Below are 18592 nucleotides of genomic sequence, written 5' to 3'. Positions count from 1 at the left end.
ATTATCCGATGCTTTATGTCGTGCGTGGTATAAAATATTTTATTGTAACTACAGTAAAGTTCCCTATTAGTGAAATTCCTTAAAAAGAGATAACTCGCGCATACCGTTGCATTGACAAGAAGTTGTAATCCCAAGTAGTTTTACCAGACTGACATATTTGCACGTAACTAGAAAGTAGGCAAGGTTCACAGATGTCAATCTCAACCTTGTGGTAATTCGAATTTCTATTAGATTCACTTTTGGGAATTTCAGGAATTGCGTTACCTAACTTTTGGTAATCCTAGGAACAAATCTGGTTCATATGGTTCAATCAACGGAAGTAAATAAACTAAACACACGATTAAAGCTCAAGGGCATTTTCGCGAGAACAATCTCCATAAATATTTTTTCGAAGGAAGGTAAATTTAATGTTTTCCCTACTCAGAATCACGAGCCATTTCGATCTAGGGCAAAAATCAAGAGACAAAAAAATGCTCCCAAAATTTTCTATTATTTTGCATACTTTCCACTTTGTAACCGCTGTGTAAGTTATGCGCAAAGTGTTTGAAAAATGGTAACGAAGTGGAAAAATTAAATTTGGGACGCTTTTTTTACCTAATAGGATCGAAAGGGCTCGTGATTCCGAGTAGGAAAAACATTAAATTTACCTTTTTTCGAAATAAAAGTTTTTGAATTCTTTTTGGCGAAAATGCCCTCAAAGTTTTATTGTGCATAAGATTTACCTGTGGGCAATATCTGTCGTAAAATAGTTCCCGTATAGGTACTATCCTTTAAAAAAGTTACTGTCCAAATGCCAACGGGTGACCACACCATCTTTTACTGTAAGCAAAGAGAATCGAGTATTAATTATAGAGAGTTACTGTCGAAGTAAAATGTGTAATCACAGTGCATAGACTGCCATCTCTTGACACAGGCTTAAAACTTTTGAACCTCAGTTTTGACAATTTGGCCCATATTCTTAGCTTGATATGTTTTAAAATGTCAAATATTAATATTAGCGCCATCTAGCTGAGCGTACTCCAAAGGTGTAATGCCATCTAGGCCACCGTACCTTTTTCTGTATAGTACTGAGGTACGTTTTTTTCTTAGACTTTATCTGTCTATACGGAGTTATATATGTCTTTGCTGTAAGATGCCTAACGAAAGGCATTTGCCACGGCTCATGGGAGCCTGAGGTCCGCTTTGACAACTAATCCCAAGATTTGGCGTAGACACTAGTTTTCACTAAAGCGACTGCCATCTGACCTTCCAACCCGAAGGGTAAATTGACCTTTTTGGAATTAGTCCGATTTCCTCACGATGTTTTCCTTCACCGAAAAGCGACTGGCAAATATCAAATGACATTTCGCACATAAATTCCGAAAAACTCATTGGTGCGGACCGGGGTTCGAACCCACGACCTCCAGAACGAAAATCGCACGTACTTACGGCTAAGCTACCAGCGTTTTTCACCCTGTCTTTTATAATAACATAATAATATTAAAATAAACGTTTCTACAAATTGTCATTAATGGCGCAGCCGGTTGGATGTACAGCCAACCAATTGGAACCCTAGGCCACTCTACAACCATGTCAAAATGACAAGCAGCAAGAGATTTCTTACGATATCATTTATAACGTCACTATGACATAGTTCTACAGTGGCCTAGGGTTCCAATTGGTTGACTGTACTCCGGAATGCCATCCGAACGAAACGAACCAATATTGTCTAAAATCTAACAGATTTAACCCTATTTTCACAGGCGAGCTGGTCTCCAAGCCAGCCTGGGGCAAGGACCAGCCGAACAACTACAATGGGGAGCAGAACTGCGTAGTCCTGGACGGCGGTCGCGCGTGGCTCTGGAACGACGTGGGGTGTAACCTGGACTACTTGCACTGGATCTGCCAGTACAGTGAGTGTCTATCTAGGTACATATCGAAAGTTTTCATTTGCGCCGACGCGAATGTGCTGCGCGATGTGTATCCAATCCATACTTATACTTACACCGTGTCCAATAAGTTCGAATACAGTACAAATCGTCACTACTTTTAAAAAAAACGTGTATCTTCGTCTGTCAATGAAAAGAAAATTCTAGTATGTATGGAATGCATATAGACTTACTGCGTCTTAACTTTGAGGAACAGCGTGAGATACGAGATTTTTTAAAAGTAGTGACGAAATATCGAATAAAACAAATTAACAAATAGTTACTACAGTTATAATAGGCTACTTGCCTCCTAGTCAAATCAGCTTATTTTTAAGAACTGTCAAAACGAATTTGAACGACTTGACTTAGCCTAACACTCGTATGGAATTTATATGAAATCGAATTGAGTGACGTCACGGTCAACTCAGTTACTTTATATATTTCTACCTGACTTATTAAATAGAAATTGGATTTAAAAATTACTTCTGTCCATGTTTTTCTGATGCTTTATTTCGTGCATGGTATAAAAGATTTTATTTTAACTACAGTCAAGTTCCCTATTATATTTTATGAATGGCACACTTATAAATATACCATATTCACAACCAATGTTTTGGAATATTTCGAGCTTTAACTTTTTTACCAGCCTTAAATGCTTCTCGAACGGATCACACGCGGCACGCACTATTTTCTAGGCATGTCATCCCAAATACCCTCGATAATCTTTTTGAAATGATCCAGGTTTATCCATACTGATATTATAAATGGGAAAGTGTGTGTGTCTGTTTGTTTGTCCGTATTTCACGGCAAAACGGAGCGACCAATTGACGTGATGTTGGAGATAGTTAATAGTTGAAGAGATGGAGAGTGACATAGGCTACTTTTTGTCACTTTCTAACCCCTCGCTTCCCTAAAATGGGGGGGGGGGGGATGGAACTTTGTATGGAGCATTCCACAATTTTCGAAATTACTGCGAGCGAAGCTGTGGGCAAAAGCTAGTAGTTTATAGAGAACATTAATTTAAAATAACATTATGTTTCAAAAGACATTAATTTACACATTTAAGTCCTCTTTTATGTAAATAGCACTGAAATCGAATGATTTTATTATATAAAACATTTCATGAAAGCTGCAAGCGAATGCAATTAATTTTGCTGAAAATATTGCACAATTTGCACATACACGCGTTGTAAAGAAATTGCTTAAGCGAAGTTTTATTATTTATTATTAAACGCTTGTAACTATATTTATTATTATGTAAATAACAATCGCATAAAAAACTAAGTAGTTGCCCTTTTATAATCGAGTCATTATGAAATTTATGAAGCTGCAGGGTTAGCACATGATTGCCGCGAGAATATGTCGCCGCGAGGTGTCTACCCGTCCCTATGTCATTAATACAGTTAAAAGAAGACGTGTGATCTGTCTCGCGGCGACATACTCTCGCGGCAATCATGTCACATGTGGCCGCAATCAACGGAGCCACGCTGTTACGTCGTCGCCCAAATCGAATGTTTAATTTGTTTATGTTTTATATTATTTATCGTTTGTGTCTTGTCTTGTATATTGTAGTTTCACAGTGCCTTAGTGTAAACTGTAATGATGTGTTACTTTTTGATTAAATAAATAAATGAATAAATGTGCTAGGCCTACTGGCGACAATCGTGTACCTACGCTGCATAGCTGGTAGTTATCTATCTCCATGTCGCTATTCCGTGTTTTTGCGACAGAGCTATAATAGTTAGTTCGTTTTGGAGCTTGACCGGTTAACGATTGTCACTTCGGCTTGACCGGATGGCCAGAATTTTCCATCGCTTATCATTTTGAATGCTTTCTGCCCGTGTCAAAAATGGCGTAGACACCAAAATATCTACTGATGCAGAGTGATGAAAATGAAAGAGTACTGGTGAAGAAATGGGCGCCTCGAGAAAACTTAACTGTCACAGTATAATAAAGAGTACTATCGTACAGTCTGGCCACTTCCGCTCCCGCTGAAAGTGTCGCCCACCCCCTCTCGGTTACCTCACAGTTACCGCCTGTTAAAAACGTGAACAGTCGACCTGTCATATTTCACTCATACAAGCATAGTACGCGTTCACCTGCACGAGCTTAGGCTGTGTGCTAGGAACGCGCCTCTTTCATATATTTGATCGCCAGTGTCCGAGGTGTGACTGTGTCAAGTCTTTCAAACGGTTACAGTTCTCAGCAAAGTAAACAAACACCTTTCTTTCTTTATAGTTACATTAATAATGTTTGACATATTTACTTCTTCCAAAAATTACAGTATTATTGTTGAGCGATTCGGGGCACAGAGCTCATTTCTAAGATAAACATTACTTTGTATTGGCAATAAATTTTACAGTATCCCGTAATTGAATATAGCAATATATAAATATTGCATTGTTCTATTCTGTGGTCAACAATAATATCGTCATTATAATCTAAATTGGCATGTATTTAAAACAGTCCTGTGTTCGAATTCCTATGAGTCCATTTATTTGTGTGATGAGATTTATTTATACATTTGTTAAATAAAATAGATTGAAGAAAAATCCAAATTGTGACATTGCAGTGACAGGTTTCCAGCCTCTCGCCTACGTCACAATTTAACCCATATCCCACAGTCGACTTTTTTGTCATGAGTGGCACTGAAACTTAGTAGTTCATGTGCTCTTCCTACCCCTTTATGGGATACAGGCGTGATTAAATGTATGTGTGTAATTATGTTAATAAAATAGGTACTCACCTCGCGCCCGCCACACGTTAGAGCAAATCTTTGTTAATTAATTAGATATTATTATAACAAGTCAAATAAAATATAAGTAAGTATGTATGTCAATTGACCATAATTATCGTTTAGTCATGAATCATGATATTGATTCTAGTGGCGCCTCCTACGTAGAGTTTTTCATAATAATATTTTCCTTAAAAACGATTATTCTTAGAAGTTATTACCGTTATTGCTGCTAAGGGCTCTATAACGCAAGTATTTAAAATGCTTGTTATAAAATAACTACCTAATTGGCTTTAATTTCTTCGAAACTGTAATATTTTCTGCATCGACACTTTCAGAATAAAATAAAAGATTAGTATTTTACCAAAATACTATTTTTCTGTTCGACGGAGCCGGTAAGCGGTAACTTCGGTTAGCGCAGCGGCCTGAAGTTTGACGCTTTCCGACTGGAAGATAGAATAATATATTTGTAATTATTTATATTTAAGCAATAATTTAAAACAATCATCAAAATGCAGCACCGCCTTTTTGTTCATGTATTGCTATCTATAAATGCTGTGTACCTACTTGCATTGCGAATCTAATATAAATATCATTTAATCTACTCTGCATTGCGAATATAATATCATTTAAATTATGTATGATTAATGATTAATGTAGGTATTGTATTATTTAAATGATTTGTCACAATTTCATTTGGAACGTGTTCCAATTTTTACTTTTATAATTCTATACAATATTGTAATGCAAAAGGATTATGAGTGCAGCTTATAGATGAATCATTATATTAAATAATTAACGTTTATTATGTTATGAATGCAATCTTTTCAATTTATAACCGTTAATATGTAATAAAAGCACAATTTCATTCGAAATTACATTTTTGTTTTTTACTCAAAAAAGGTTACACAGTATTATTCTAATTATAGTATTTTCGCCAAACTGTATGACAGTTTGTTGTGTGTAATACGTCACTGCGAAAGCATGCGATTGCGATTTGAATAGCGAAATTGAGTTCCATATTTTAAACTTAACCGTTTTTTACAGTGCCGCCAACTTGCGGCAGTCCGGACAAACTGCTAAACACCACGATAGAGGGAGACAGCTATAAGGTCGGCGCTTCCATCGCATACCGTTGCCCAGTGGGGCACATGCTGGTAGGAGACAAGACTAGAGAGTGCAAGAAGGACGGGTTCTGGTCGGGAGCGGCGCCGAACTGTAAATGTAAGTGTTACTATTAGTGCCATCTAGCGACAGACACTGCTATACAACTTTAGAGGCGGTTAAAAAAGTACCTAGGTGAGTTGTGACAATGTCTATTTTTGGGAAATAATGATGGTTCAGAAAATAAGTTTCCAAAATTCGACGTTCTCACAACTCACGTCAGTCTCTTGCTGAGCAAAAACAACTACAAGTCACATGCTGGTGAGACGCAACACTAGGGAGCGCATGGAGGAATTTTGGTCAGCAGTGACGCTGAACTGAAAATGTCAGTGTTACTAGTTGCGCCATCTAGTGGCAGACTAAGTAAACTGCTAGATACAACTTTTAGAGAAGGGTACAAGTCACATGCTGGTAGGACACAAGACTAGTGACTATTTACAAGAAGGTCGGAATCTGGTGCCTCGTGTGCGCAGAACTGTAAATTAATGTTACTAGCACTGCCATCTAGTGACCACCCAGGCTAAATTCAGGGATAAATCGTTTAACACTCGATATAGGGATCCCCGTTGTTAGCTCCTTAAGGTCGGCAGGCAATGGGTTGCTCACGTGTTTTAGTCGAAAATCTGTCGACAAATTTTACTCTAATAGGCTCCTGAGTCCCGGGCCAATTTTTCCGATTTTGAATTTGGAACTTTCTTTTATTTGTTTAAGAGGGCACCTCTGAGTATCGCTGGTGGTCTAGCGGTATGTAGAGCGTGCAACTTTCAATCCAGAGGTCGCGGGTTCGAACCCCGGCTCGTACCAATGAGTTTTTCGGAACTTATGTGCGAAATGTCATTTGATATTTATTTTCCAGTCACTTTTCGGTGAAGGAAAACATTGTGAGGAAACCGGACTAATTCCAATAAGGCCTAGTTGCCCTTTGGGTTGGAAGGTCAGATGGCAGTCGCTTTCGTAAAACCAGTGCCTACGCCAAATCTTGGGATTAGTTGTCACAGCGGACCCCAGGCTCCCATGAGCCGCGGCAAATGCCGCGATAACGCAAGGAGGATGATGATGAGGTACCTCTGAGCATCATCTTCATCGGGAACTGGAGTTAGTGGAACGGATACGGAACGGATACTCTTTGGCAGTAAAAACGTAACAGGCAGTTTTCGACTAAAATCACGATCAATAAAATATTAAGAAGAAAGTTTGTAATATCCACAGATGTCATATATACCATAGATCAAGCAAACGTATCTACTTAGCGTGTCAAATGAACTCAGTGAAATCCACTGAGTTGTCCGTCTTTACTCGCAGCTTGCAGCTTTCGGGCGTCAATTTTTGTAAGTTGAAGTCAACCAAAACATAAAAAATGCCTCGTTACGTGATATTCAATTGCAACAACACAAAAATTATGAACAATCAAGAGCCTGAGACATATTTAAAATTACAGGCAAGAATCAACTTCAGTACAAAATTTGACACGCTCGGCCCCTATACAAATATATGAATTTGTTTCTTCTATCTAAATTAAGTTCTGTGGTAATATCAGATGTAAATGTTAGAATATTCCCTTTGATTTAAATGTTTTGCCATAGCGTTGCTTCAGTTGCTTGTAAATCTTACCTCACAAGTACAGGTAAACAGCACATCGCACAGAGTTGGAATACTCAATTTCCGCTCAAACATAAAGGTGAGCGGCAGTACAAAGTGAAAACTGCACTGCGATCGTATTGAAATCCAAACATATGAAATAGAACTTTCACAGGCTTACATCAGAGGTATTTATTTACATTCAGAGACCAAACTGCTCAAAGTTTTCTTAAGTATCTTTTCTCTGTAATGCCTTCAGGAAAATGTAATTTATATCTCTATCTTTTTCGATTTTTTTATTATACTTTGTTGTCAGAGTTAGAGCCCTGGCTCGTGCCAATGAGTTTTTCGGATTTATGTGCGAAATGTCATTGGATATTTGCCAGTCGCTTTTCGATGAAGGAAAACATTGTGAGGAAACCGGACTAATTCCAATGAGGTCTAGTTCGGGTTGGAAGGTCAGATGGCTGTTGCTTTCGTAAAACTAGTGTCTACGCCAAATCTTGGAATAAGCTGTCAAAGCGGACCTCAGGCTCCCGTGAGCCGTGGCAAAATTCCGGGATAACGTTAACAACCAGATAAAAATCGTTTATATCTTTCCATCATACCAACAGGCCTTTTAGCACAACTTGCCTTGTCGCACGCGAGTCCATACATCAAGCGCGACTTCAAGTATGGACTCGCACGCGACAAGGCAAGTTGTGCTAGAGGGGCTGGTCGGACAGGGACTAACCATAGGGGAATAAGTAAGGAAAGAGTTTTAACTCCATACATCAGTAAATGCGAGTTATTTGTAGTAACATCTAAGCGTCAATCACGCCTCAATCATGCGTCAGTCACGTGTATTATTGTCCCAGAGCTGTAAGAACCTCTTTTTGACACATGACAGCGTCAACAAAACGTAAACTCGCGCAACCTAATGAAATTTAAACATAATCTAACACATGTTACATTTTTGCGGATCTTCTTTAGTGAGGTTATTACGATATTAATTTATCACGCAGGATTTACTTATTATGTAATTTATCATTCATTTTTATTTTTATTCAAATGTTTCAAATTTCAGTAAGTTGACAGAAATCGTATATTTGTTTAAGCGCCTCCTTGTACATAGGGCCTAATCGATTCAACCAATTCGAAATTAATCGTTAGATTTGGCAAACGATGCGTCTTAGCCACATCGCAACATACTTCAAAACAAATGTGTCAAAAATGTGAACTTACAGATCCGGGACAATAGGCGTCCCGTGTCCACGAGTCTTCCTATAATTGTTTGCGTATATAATCGATTGAATCAGGCGTTACTTTGCGGAATCCATGTTACTTAATCAAAATCTTGAACATTACTTTGCTTATTCGCGAATAGATAACGTCACGCAGTGCTAACCCGTTGTACTTGCGTGGTATTTTATACATTTAATTCATTTTTCCCTCCGAAAAATAAACGCTATATCATAAAAATGTTTGGATTCCTAGTTTTTACCCAGATTTATTTTCCGCATAGGCTTTTATTTACTAGTTTTTATGGTAAAAAGCCGTTTGTTTACTAATATTTTTAAACGAACAATCGAACTAGGACCAGACGGATTGTTTTGATAGTTCTGGTTTCGGATTATTGTTTGAACGGACAAAGCGCCCGACAAACATTGCAAATCACATAGGAGCTTGTAAAATGGAATTTGCCATTCAGTGATCCGGCGCGTTCTCGGACCACTTTCGAATTTAAATGTCCATTATTTTGCAGGAAACAAAGAGAAATTTAATGCAGAGTATCTAGCCAATTGATGTCACAATCGCTTACGCATCGTGAGCGTCTCGTAGCTCTCCCTATATCGCTTTTCTGTAGTGGCGCGACGGAGCCAGACTGCGTTTGGATAGTCACGTAGCCTCCAACGATTGTCACTTCGGCTACACCGGCAGGAGGTAGTAAAGTAAAACAAAAACTAAATATTCGCCACTTAGCCGTGATGTATTTTGTTTTTCAATAATATTTTATTGAATGAAATAGGATAGGATTGAATCAAATATCCTGAAATTGCAAAAATGCCAGCTGTCCCAAACACATAATGTCCATTCTTTTTCCACGAATGCTTTCGGGGTGAAATATTTTAAATATTTTTTCCTACAATGGATTTGCAAAAACAATAGGTTCAACGTCAAAGGCCCAAAGGCGTCAAAGGTAATTTCAAGCTTCTCGTTTGATTGAATCGTTTTAATATTTGACTATTGTACTTTAACTAGTACGGTAGTACGATTAATACCTAAACGTTCAAACTAAAGACTTATATAACTCCGTATAGACAGATAAAGTCTAAGGAAAAAACGTACCTCAGTACCATACAGAAAAAGGTCCGGTGGTCTAGATGGCATTACACCTTTTGGGTACGGTCAGCTAGATGGCGCTAATGTTAATATTTGACATTTTAACACATATCGAGCTAAGAATATGGACCAAATTGTCAAAACGAAGTTCAAAAGTTTTAAGCCTGTCAAGAGATGGCAGTCTATCTGTGATTACACATTTTACTTCGACAGTAACTCTCTATAATACTCGATCCTCTTTGGTTCAAACTTAAAGTAACAATCGTGTAAAGCCTACTTTTTTTTCTTTCAGACGTGAACTGCGGCGGGCTCCCCTCAATCCAAGACGGTGAAGTGTCGCTCACCGACGGTCGCACGACGCACGGCGCGCGCGCCACCTACTCCTGCCGCGAGAACCACACTCTCGTGGGCGACGTGGAAAGGGTGTGCGGCGAAGAAGGGCTCTGGACCGGCGCGGCGCCTAAATGTCTGTTCGACTGGTGCCCGGAACCGCCGCCGGTGGCCGGCGCTGTGGTGACCGTCGGGGGGCACAAGGCGGGCTCCCTCGCTACCTACAGTTGTCAGAACGGATTCATACTGTTTGGGCAGCCGGTGAGTACATTACTGATAGCAGTGTAAGGTGTCCCCAATATTTATTTATTTATTATTATTTATTTTGGTGGGACCATTACGAAAGCGTATGTCAGTAAAGTTAATGAAAGTATTCGTTGATGCATTCGTAAAACGGTGGTCAGGATACCGGTGTACATGAAAAGCTCGGTGTAACAGTAAACAATTCCATTTTTGCGCCGATTTTGGAGAAACGTAGTTGATTACTCCCAGCTACGTATATAGTTATTTGTTTTACAAGGGGGCAAAATTGTTTTCCCATCACTAGCTCGGAAACACGTGTTTTATCCACTAGTGGATAAAGTAATTTGACCTTGAATATAGTCATTTTTCGGCTTTAAAATTGATATAAGTGAGTGAATCTAGTGATGACGATGATTTACCACCTGTGGAACTACTGGAAGCAGTGATAAACGCATTTTTTGGGTTGTACTTTCCTCGCTATAGCGAGGGGAAAAGTTTTGTGTTATTACACTCGGGTGCAAATGTATTTTACTTCTCGTATGTTAAAAAACTCGCAAGTTCAGGATTCTATTCTAGAACCACTCGCTTTGCTCTTGGTTCAACTATCGAATCCTTTCACTTGCTCGTTTTTCAATTCCACACTTGGCGTTAAAATACAATTTTGCACCCTTGTATAACAAATAACTATTAACCGCACGTGCCAATATTGATACCCGAGCAAGCGGTAGGTTGCAATATTGAGGGTTGAGATGGTTTCAAGGCACGTAGGTTAAACAAACAAGAGTTTTTCAACGCAAATGAGTACTAATTCAATATAATTAAATAAATAAGTACACTATATTATTTTACTTACATACAGGAAATAGGCCGGATTATTATATTTAAGATTAAGTGCTTAGTTATTTATAAGATGCCCTGTTTCATTTTTAATATATGTGTACCATATTGCAATACCCTGTAGAGTATCATGTTGCTATGTAACCATTGTACAGTCAACCAATTGGAACCCTAGGCCACGGTAGAACTATGTCATAGTGACGTTATAAATCAGATTGTAAGAAATCTCTTACTGCTTGTCATTTTGACATGGTTGTAGAGTGGCCTAGGGTTTCAATTGGTTGACTGTACCTAGTTTAAGATCTGTACACCAACATGAGATCAATAAAAATTCTATTCTATTCTATTCTAAACTTTGCCACCGAGTGAAAAACAAAATTTTTCATCGCACCAACACGAACAAAATACTTACTATAAATAAATTCATACATTCATAAATTCTACCAGCCAGCTTAGGACATCAAGTTAAAATTTGAATAAAAACACTTTTGCACTCTTGTGGATAAAATGCAATTTTGCATCTGTTTGCGAATAGCAAAGTAAGCCTTTACCAGTTGGTGTAGTGAAAAATATTTTTCAGTACAGATGGTCGTTTTTTACGCACTAGTTTGAGAAGTTGTTCATTATATGCCAGGTCGAAACTTCGGACGCTCATCTGTACTGAAAAACGTCGTTCGATACACGTGCGAAAAGGAAATTCGTAACTCGTGTCGATTTAAAACACTCCCTTCGGTCGTGTTTTAATTTATCGCCACTCGTTTCGAACTTCCTCTTTTTCGCACTTGTATCGAAATGTACTATTTCAGTGATTCCGATTTTAAAGCGCTCTATCAATTTTGATTTTAATAAAGATTGGTAATTGATTTTAATAAATTGCTATAACTATAAATCAAGCACGTAGATATGGAAAGTTCAAGTGGGAGAGGGGGAAGGTTCGAGTCCAACGGACTATAATATAGAATAAAAATGTAAGTGGGAGGTGGTTGAACCCCCTTAAACTCCCCCTTACTTATGTCCCTGCTATAAACTTTAAAAATGTAACGTGAATGTGTGCATATTGCACGATGTTTCTATTTACGCATGACTAAATAACGCTAAAATTGTTCGCAAATAGAATCAAGTAAATAGAGAATAACTGTCAAAGTAAAATGTGTAGTCATGCTGCATGACTGCCGTCTCTCTACACAGGATTAAAATGTACCTCAGTTTTGACAATTTGACCCATATTCTTTACATATTTTTAAATTAATTTTTAACTTGAGTAGTTTCATGTGCTCTGCCTACCCCTTCATGGGATACAGGCGTGATTGTATGTTGTATGTTGTAAAGGAAAAATGGAAAAATTCACACCTCCGGCAGGACTCGAACCTGCGACCTTTGGCCTTGCCGGGGCCATATTCTTTACTTGATATGTGTTAAAATTGTCATATTAACATTAGTGCAAATCTACCCGAGAATCAATCATGAATAAAATGTTTCTTTATGATTCCTAGGTAGGTACTATTTTTCTTAGACTCAATTTGTCTTACGTAGTTATATGTTTTATTATTTGCTTTCCGGTTCCTTATAAATAATTATACCTTAAATCATTATCTAGTCTTTTGAACTAGGGTGTATTTGGGGTAATTTCGAAGTACAGAAAAGCTCGGGTAATTTCGAAAGGGGAATCTTAATACGATAGATATAATGGTGATTTTCATGTGACTTTCGAAATTAGACGACTTTCGAAATTACCCCAATGCACCCTATAAACAAATGACTTAAAAACATCCTAAAATAAAAACCTATATGAAACTAATAATGTTACAACTCATAAAATAAGTAAAATTGATCTTTAAATTGTTGTTAAATTGGCTAGGTTTCCATCACGAATACCGTTTTCCCGAACCTATTGGGAAATATATTCTGAAAGACCGGTCTGTTATTGCTGCAAGTTTTAAGACGGAACTATGCGTAAGAGTGAGTGGAATATATCTGCATCTCTTTCTTGCATATACCTTTGTTTCAAAACGTGCAGGTGTAAATTCAGCATAGAAAGACGCGGGCTTGCTTTCCGCAACTCGACCTCATTGCGCCTAATTTGCGTGATGACCTACGTATGTTAAAAGCCTTGCTCCGCTGTCCCCTTAAATGTGCTTAACGAAGTGCGGAATGTCGGTAATTTGTTTTTGCACTAATTAATACTGTAATTAAACGCAACATTGAATGAAAGCGAACTGTTTTGGGGTGCAGCGGACCGATTTTTGAGTCTCACGCGTTCGAATTCAGAAAATTGTCACTGAAAATTTTATTATAAGCAAGTCACCGTTTTCAACCGATATTTTAGTGACAAAATCCCGTATGCGAGATTCAAAAATCGCCCTCTGGTAATTTTTTAACCCCCGACGCAAAAACGAAGGGGTGTTATAAGTTTGACGTGTCTGTCTGTCTGTCTGTATGTTTGTCTGTCTGTCTGTCTGTCTGTCTGTCTGTCTGTCTGTCTGTTTGTCTGTCTGTATGTCTGTCTGTGTGTGTGTGTGTGTGTGTGTGTGTGTGTGTGTGTCTGTTTGTGTGTCTGTCTGTGGCATCGTAGCTCCCGAACGGATGAACCGATTTCGATTTAGTTTTTTTTGTTTGAAAGCTGAGTTAGTCGGGAGTGTTCTTAGCAATGGTTTATGAAAATCGGTCCACTATGTCGGGGTCGGGGGTTTTCAAAATTGTAATTTTGTGGTTAGGTTATTACTTTGATTTGATCGATTCTGTAACCGCGCTTTGGGGCGACCTCGCTTAGTTGCGGTATCGATTACAACGACTCTGACATTTAGGTCAAAATCTCTAACTGTTTATGAATAAATGCAATAGGTATATGTAATGTAAAATACCCTATAATGGACGGTGATGCCATTATGGACAAAAAAACACAAATCCTTAAAAATAAGTATCTAAAATTAGTTTCTAAAAACTGACGGCAATGTACCATAAACTAGAGTTGTAGAGCTGTTTTATTTTGAAGTTTCAATTAATTCGGTTATATCTGAAGGATTTGGCGGCATGGTATAATTCACCAGTTTACTGAAAAAAATATCAAGACGAATTCTTATAGTAATGTTGCTAAGAGATTTGAGTTCATGTATAAAATAATAAAAAAATAATACTCGGTGTAAACTTGAATGAGTTTTACTTACTGTATTGAGCATGAGATAAGGTATAAAACCTACTAGTTTGTTGCTCCAAAGATATAAAGAAATAGCGTTATTTTGCGAGTGTCCATTACTGGAACCCAAAAACTGCGTACCTCCTATGATGGACAAGGAACAATTTACAAAACCAAAATTTACAAGAAACAATCCTATGTTAAAATAACCTGAACTAATTTTATTTAGGCATATAAAATTGACTCATTGAGTATCAGTTGGCTTTAAAAGTACAATTTTAAACTTATTTCACTGTCCATAATGGGGGATCCATTACTGGAGAACTGCCGTCCATGATTGGAGAAAAAACACCGTTTTAATTTGTTAACTATGAAGAAACCAATAGGAGTATCTATTCTGCAATACGCTTGAAATGTAAAAGATAGGATTTAACATTCATTTTTAATTTAATGATTAAAAAATCTGGTGATTTTAGTCGAACATTATGTTCGGTAGCATTTTCGGCCTAGTCGGCCAAATCAATAGTCGGTACATCCCTAATTTTTACATTTATCAGAGAAATATCAAAAACACGCGATTTTTTTTCTTAAACTGTCCATGATTGGGTCCGTTACCTTATGCATCATTAAGTATGTGGTGATTTCGTAGTAACTCTGTGATAATAAAGCAACTCGATATATCGCGTATAAGTATTTTAGTTGCATGTGGTAAAAGTCAGTAAATAAAACTGATCAAAAATTGTAGTTTTGTTTAGGTGCCTACTTAAATTTTTGTTGTTATTTAAGTTACTGGCTTTTGCCCGCATTTTAGCTCGCGTGAAATTCAAAAATTGCGAAATGTTCCATACAAACTTCCGTCCCCCGTTTTAGGGAAGAGGGGTAATAGAAAGAGACAAAAAGTAGCCTATGGCACTCTCCATCCCTTCAACTATCTGCACTTAAAAAATCACGTCCAGTCATCGCTCCGTTTTGCAGTGAAAGACGGACAAACAAACAGACACACACACTTTCCCATTTATAGTATTAGTATGGATAAGGTAATCCATAACAAAGTCAAATACAAGAAATCATACCGCACCTAAACCCTCGAAAAATAAATGTTTACTTAAACATACAGGGGGGTTACCATGACGTGCTAAAGCCGTTCAGTTTAGGTTGAGAGAGAGGAACGGAGCTATGTAACTGCTATAGCTGTGTCCCTTTCTCTCAACCTAAACTGAATGTCTTTAGTACGTCATGGTAACCCCCCTGAGCAATATCCACCCCCGCGCTCCAATCAACATCTTTAACGTTAAACTCGCGTTTCCTAGGAAAGCTGTGCCGTTTAATAGCGGCGGTCTCCATACAAAATCTAAGTAGGTACGAAATGTGAGTGTGTTTAGTAAAACGTCCCACGTTGTCGGTTACCATTAAGGTGAGATTTACTTATATATTTATATGAATAAACTGACACAGCGGCCTTACAGCAATCGACAAAGTGGGACGTTTTTCCGTGCACACTCACAAATATGAAAACGGAAGCTACATAAGCTTCATTTTTTAGGGTTCCGTAGTCAACTAGGAACCCTTATAGTTTCGCCATGTCTGTCTGTCCGTCCGTCCGTCCGTCCGTCCGCGGATAATCTCAGTAACCGTAAGCACTAGAAAGCTGAAATTTGGTACCAATATGTATATCAATCACGCCAACAAAGTGCAAAAATAAAAAATGGAAAAAAATGTTTTATTAGGGTACCCCCCCTACATGTAAAGTGGGGGCTGATATTTTTTTTCATTCCAACCCCAACGTGTGATATATTGTTGGATAGGTATTTAAAAATGAATAAGGGTTTACTAAGATCGTTTTTTGATAATATTAATATTTTCGGAAATAATCGCTCCTAAAGGAAAAAAAAGTGCGTCCCCCCCCCTCTAACTTTTGAACCATATGTTTAAAAAATATGAAAAAAATCACAATAGTAGAACTTTATAAAGACTTTCTAGGAAAATTGTTTTGAACTTGATAGGTTCAGTAGTTTTTGAGAAAAATACGAAAAACTACGGAACCCTACACTGAGCGTGACCCGACACGCTCTTGGCCGGTTTATAAGAACAGCATGCACTTACGTCCAGAACAGGGACATTTGGTGCAGTGGAACTGCTGATGATGGTCAGAACGGAACTCCTCAAATCTGAACGGCACACTTATAGTGACTTTGCTATTTTTGAATCGTCAAATCGGCCAACACCAAACGCAAAATACAAAAAAGGTTGGAGTAAAAAGAAACCGTTACATGGCAGCACCACTATCACAGGGCACCAGAGCTTATTCGTTCAAAGCAAAGATTATTTATATAGGATTTACAATCTTCATACTAAGAATCGTACCTCCATTTTTTAGCGCCACCTATTATATACTATCATAACTACACTGATGATGCCTACAATTTTTTTAAATGTGTTTCGACGTGATATCATGATATTGATAAAAATAAAGAAATATGTCACTTGTTCTTATAAAAAATAAAAATACGCAAAAATATTTGTCACTTGATGGTCTCATCGGAAGATCAGCGCTGGAAGTCACCAGCAACACACTGAGATGAGGCCATTTCGTGGCACTTCATTCCTTTCTGTCTTGTTGTTATCATGTGTATTTTATCTTGCCTGTGTTCACGAATAAATGTTTATTCTATTCTATTCTATTCTATTCCTTTTTCAGAGCGTGACGTGCACCCTCGGCGGTTCATGGTCAGGCACCCCACCGTCCTGCAAGTACGTGGACTGCGGAACCCCCGCGCAGATCCACGCCGGCTCCTTCCGACTACTCAACGGTACCACCACCTACGGATCCGTGGCGGCTTTTACCTGCGAGCCGGATTACTGGCTGCAGGGCGCGGACACACTGCAGTGCAACCGCGATGGGAAGTGGAGCCACGACATCCCCGCATGCGAACGTGAGTACTGCCCCTAATGATGAACGGGCTGAGGTCAAGCGCTTCTACTAGACTGCTGAATGGAACTTCCACCTACGGGTCTGTGGCAGCTTTTGCGGTCCGGAAAGTGAAGGCGCGATGTACCCGCCTCTACTCTAAGCGTAGCTTTTTCAAAGAGAGCAGAGGGCTTAAGATTATTATAACCCCTAAACTAAACCTAAATCACCTAAATCTAGATAATTTGTGATGTGTTCATTTTTTCTTACTTTTATGTGTTTATCTGTTTTGCTTTTATGCATTTTTAGTTACTCAGTGCTTTGGTTTTTACGGTCATACTGTGTAACGTATTTGAATCAAAATAAATAATTAGTAATACCTACTAGGTACTATATCTACTAATCGAACATACAGCCAAAATAATTGCGGTTGAGTAATATTGCTAACTATGTACCAAAGCATAGTAATTGTGTGTTAGTTTATAAGTGGAATCTGTTTGGCCCATGATTTATTAACTATGTTTAACTTTGTGTATTATTATGTGCTGGTTTGTTTCCCGAATAAAGAAAATAAACACGTATTTCATTCCAGTGATAACTTGCGCGGACCCCGAGGTCCCAGCGGGCGGTTACATGGAGGCCTACGATTATAACGTTCACTCCACCATCGACTTCCACTGCGAAGCTGGCCATCTACTAGTCGGCGAGAGGAGCCTGGTCTGTCAGCAAGACGGGGAATGGTCGGGCGAGTCACCGAAATGTGAATGTAAGTTACTAGCTACATGCCTACGGCTATAACGTGCCACCATCGACTTCCACCGCGAAGCTGGCCATCTACTAGTCGGCGAGAGGAGCCTGGTCTGTCAGCAAGACGGGGAATGGTCGGGCGAGTCACCGAAATGTGAATGTAAGTTACTAGCTACATGCCTACGGCTATAACGTGCCACCATCGACTTCCACCGCGAAGCTGGCCATCTACTAGTCGGCGAGAGGAGCCTGGTCTGTCAGCAAGACGGGGAATGGTCGGGCGAGTCACCGAAATGTGAATGTAAGTTACTAGCTACATGCCTACGGCTATAACGTGCCACCATCGACTTCCACCGCGAAGCTGGCCATCTACTAGTCGGCGAGAGGAGCCTGGTCTGTCAGCAAGACGGGGAATGGTCGGGCGAGTCACCGAAATGCGAATGTAAGTTACTAGCTACATGCCTACGGCTATAACGTGCCACCATCGACTTCCACTGCGAAGCTGGGCACCTACTAGTCGGCGAGAGGATCCTGGTCTGTCAGCAAGACGGGGAATGGTCGGGCGAGTCACCGAAATGTGAATGTAAGTTACTAGCTACATGCCTACGGCTATAACGTGCCACCATCGACTTCCACTGCGAAGCTGGCCACCTACTAGTCGGCGAGAGGAGCCTGGTCTGTCAGCAAGA

At 39.0% G+C, this 18592-nt stretch overlaps 1 protein-coding gene across 1 annotated transcript in view; it reads left to right on the top strand.

Annotated features, from left to right (window-relative positions):
- The window catches only part of LOC125240506 (CUB and sushi domain-containing protein 1), a 72215-nt gene that overhangs the window by 42997 nt on the left and 10626 nt on the right, over positions 1-18592 (top strand). Inside the window, exons 8-12 of the mRNA XM_048148398.1 lie at positions 1743-1892; positions 5689-5865; positions 9998-10296; positions 16947-17181; positions 17749-17922. Coding sequence (XP_048004355.1) covers positions 1743-1892; positions 5689-5865; positions 9998-10296; positions 16947-17181; positions 17749-17922 — 1035 coding nt within the window. The remainder of the gene's footprint in view (positions 1-1742; positions 1893-5688; positions 5866-9997; positions 10297-16946; positions 17182-17748; positions 17923-18592) is intronic.

This window comes from Leguminivora glycinivorella, chromosome Z, assembly GCF_023078275.1.
Source record: "Leguminivora glycinivorella isolate SPB_JAAS2020 chromosome Z, LegGlyc_1.1, whole genome shotgun sequence".
Lineage (NCBI taxonomy): Eukaryota > Metazoa > Arthropoda > Insecta > Lepidoptera > Tortricidae > Leguminivora > Leguminivora glycinivorella.
This window is presented reverse-complemented; position numbering and strand designations above follow the sequence as displayed.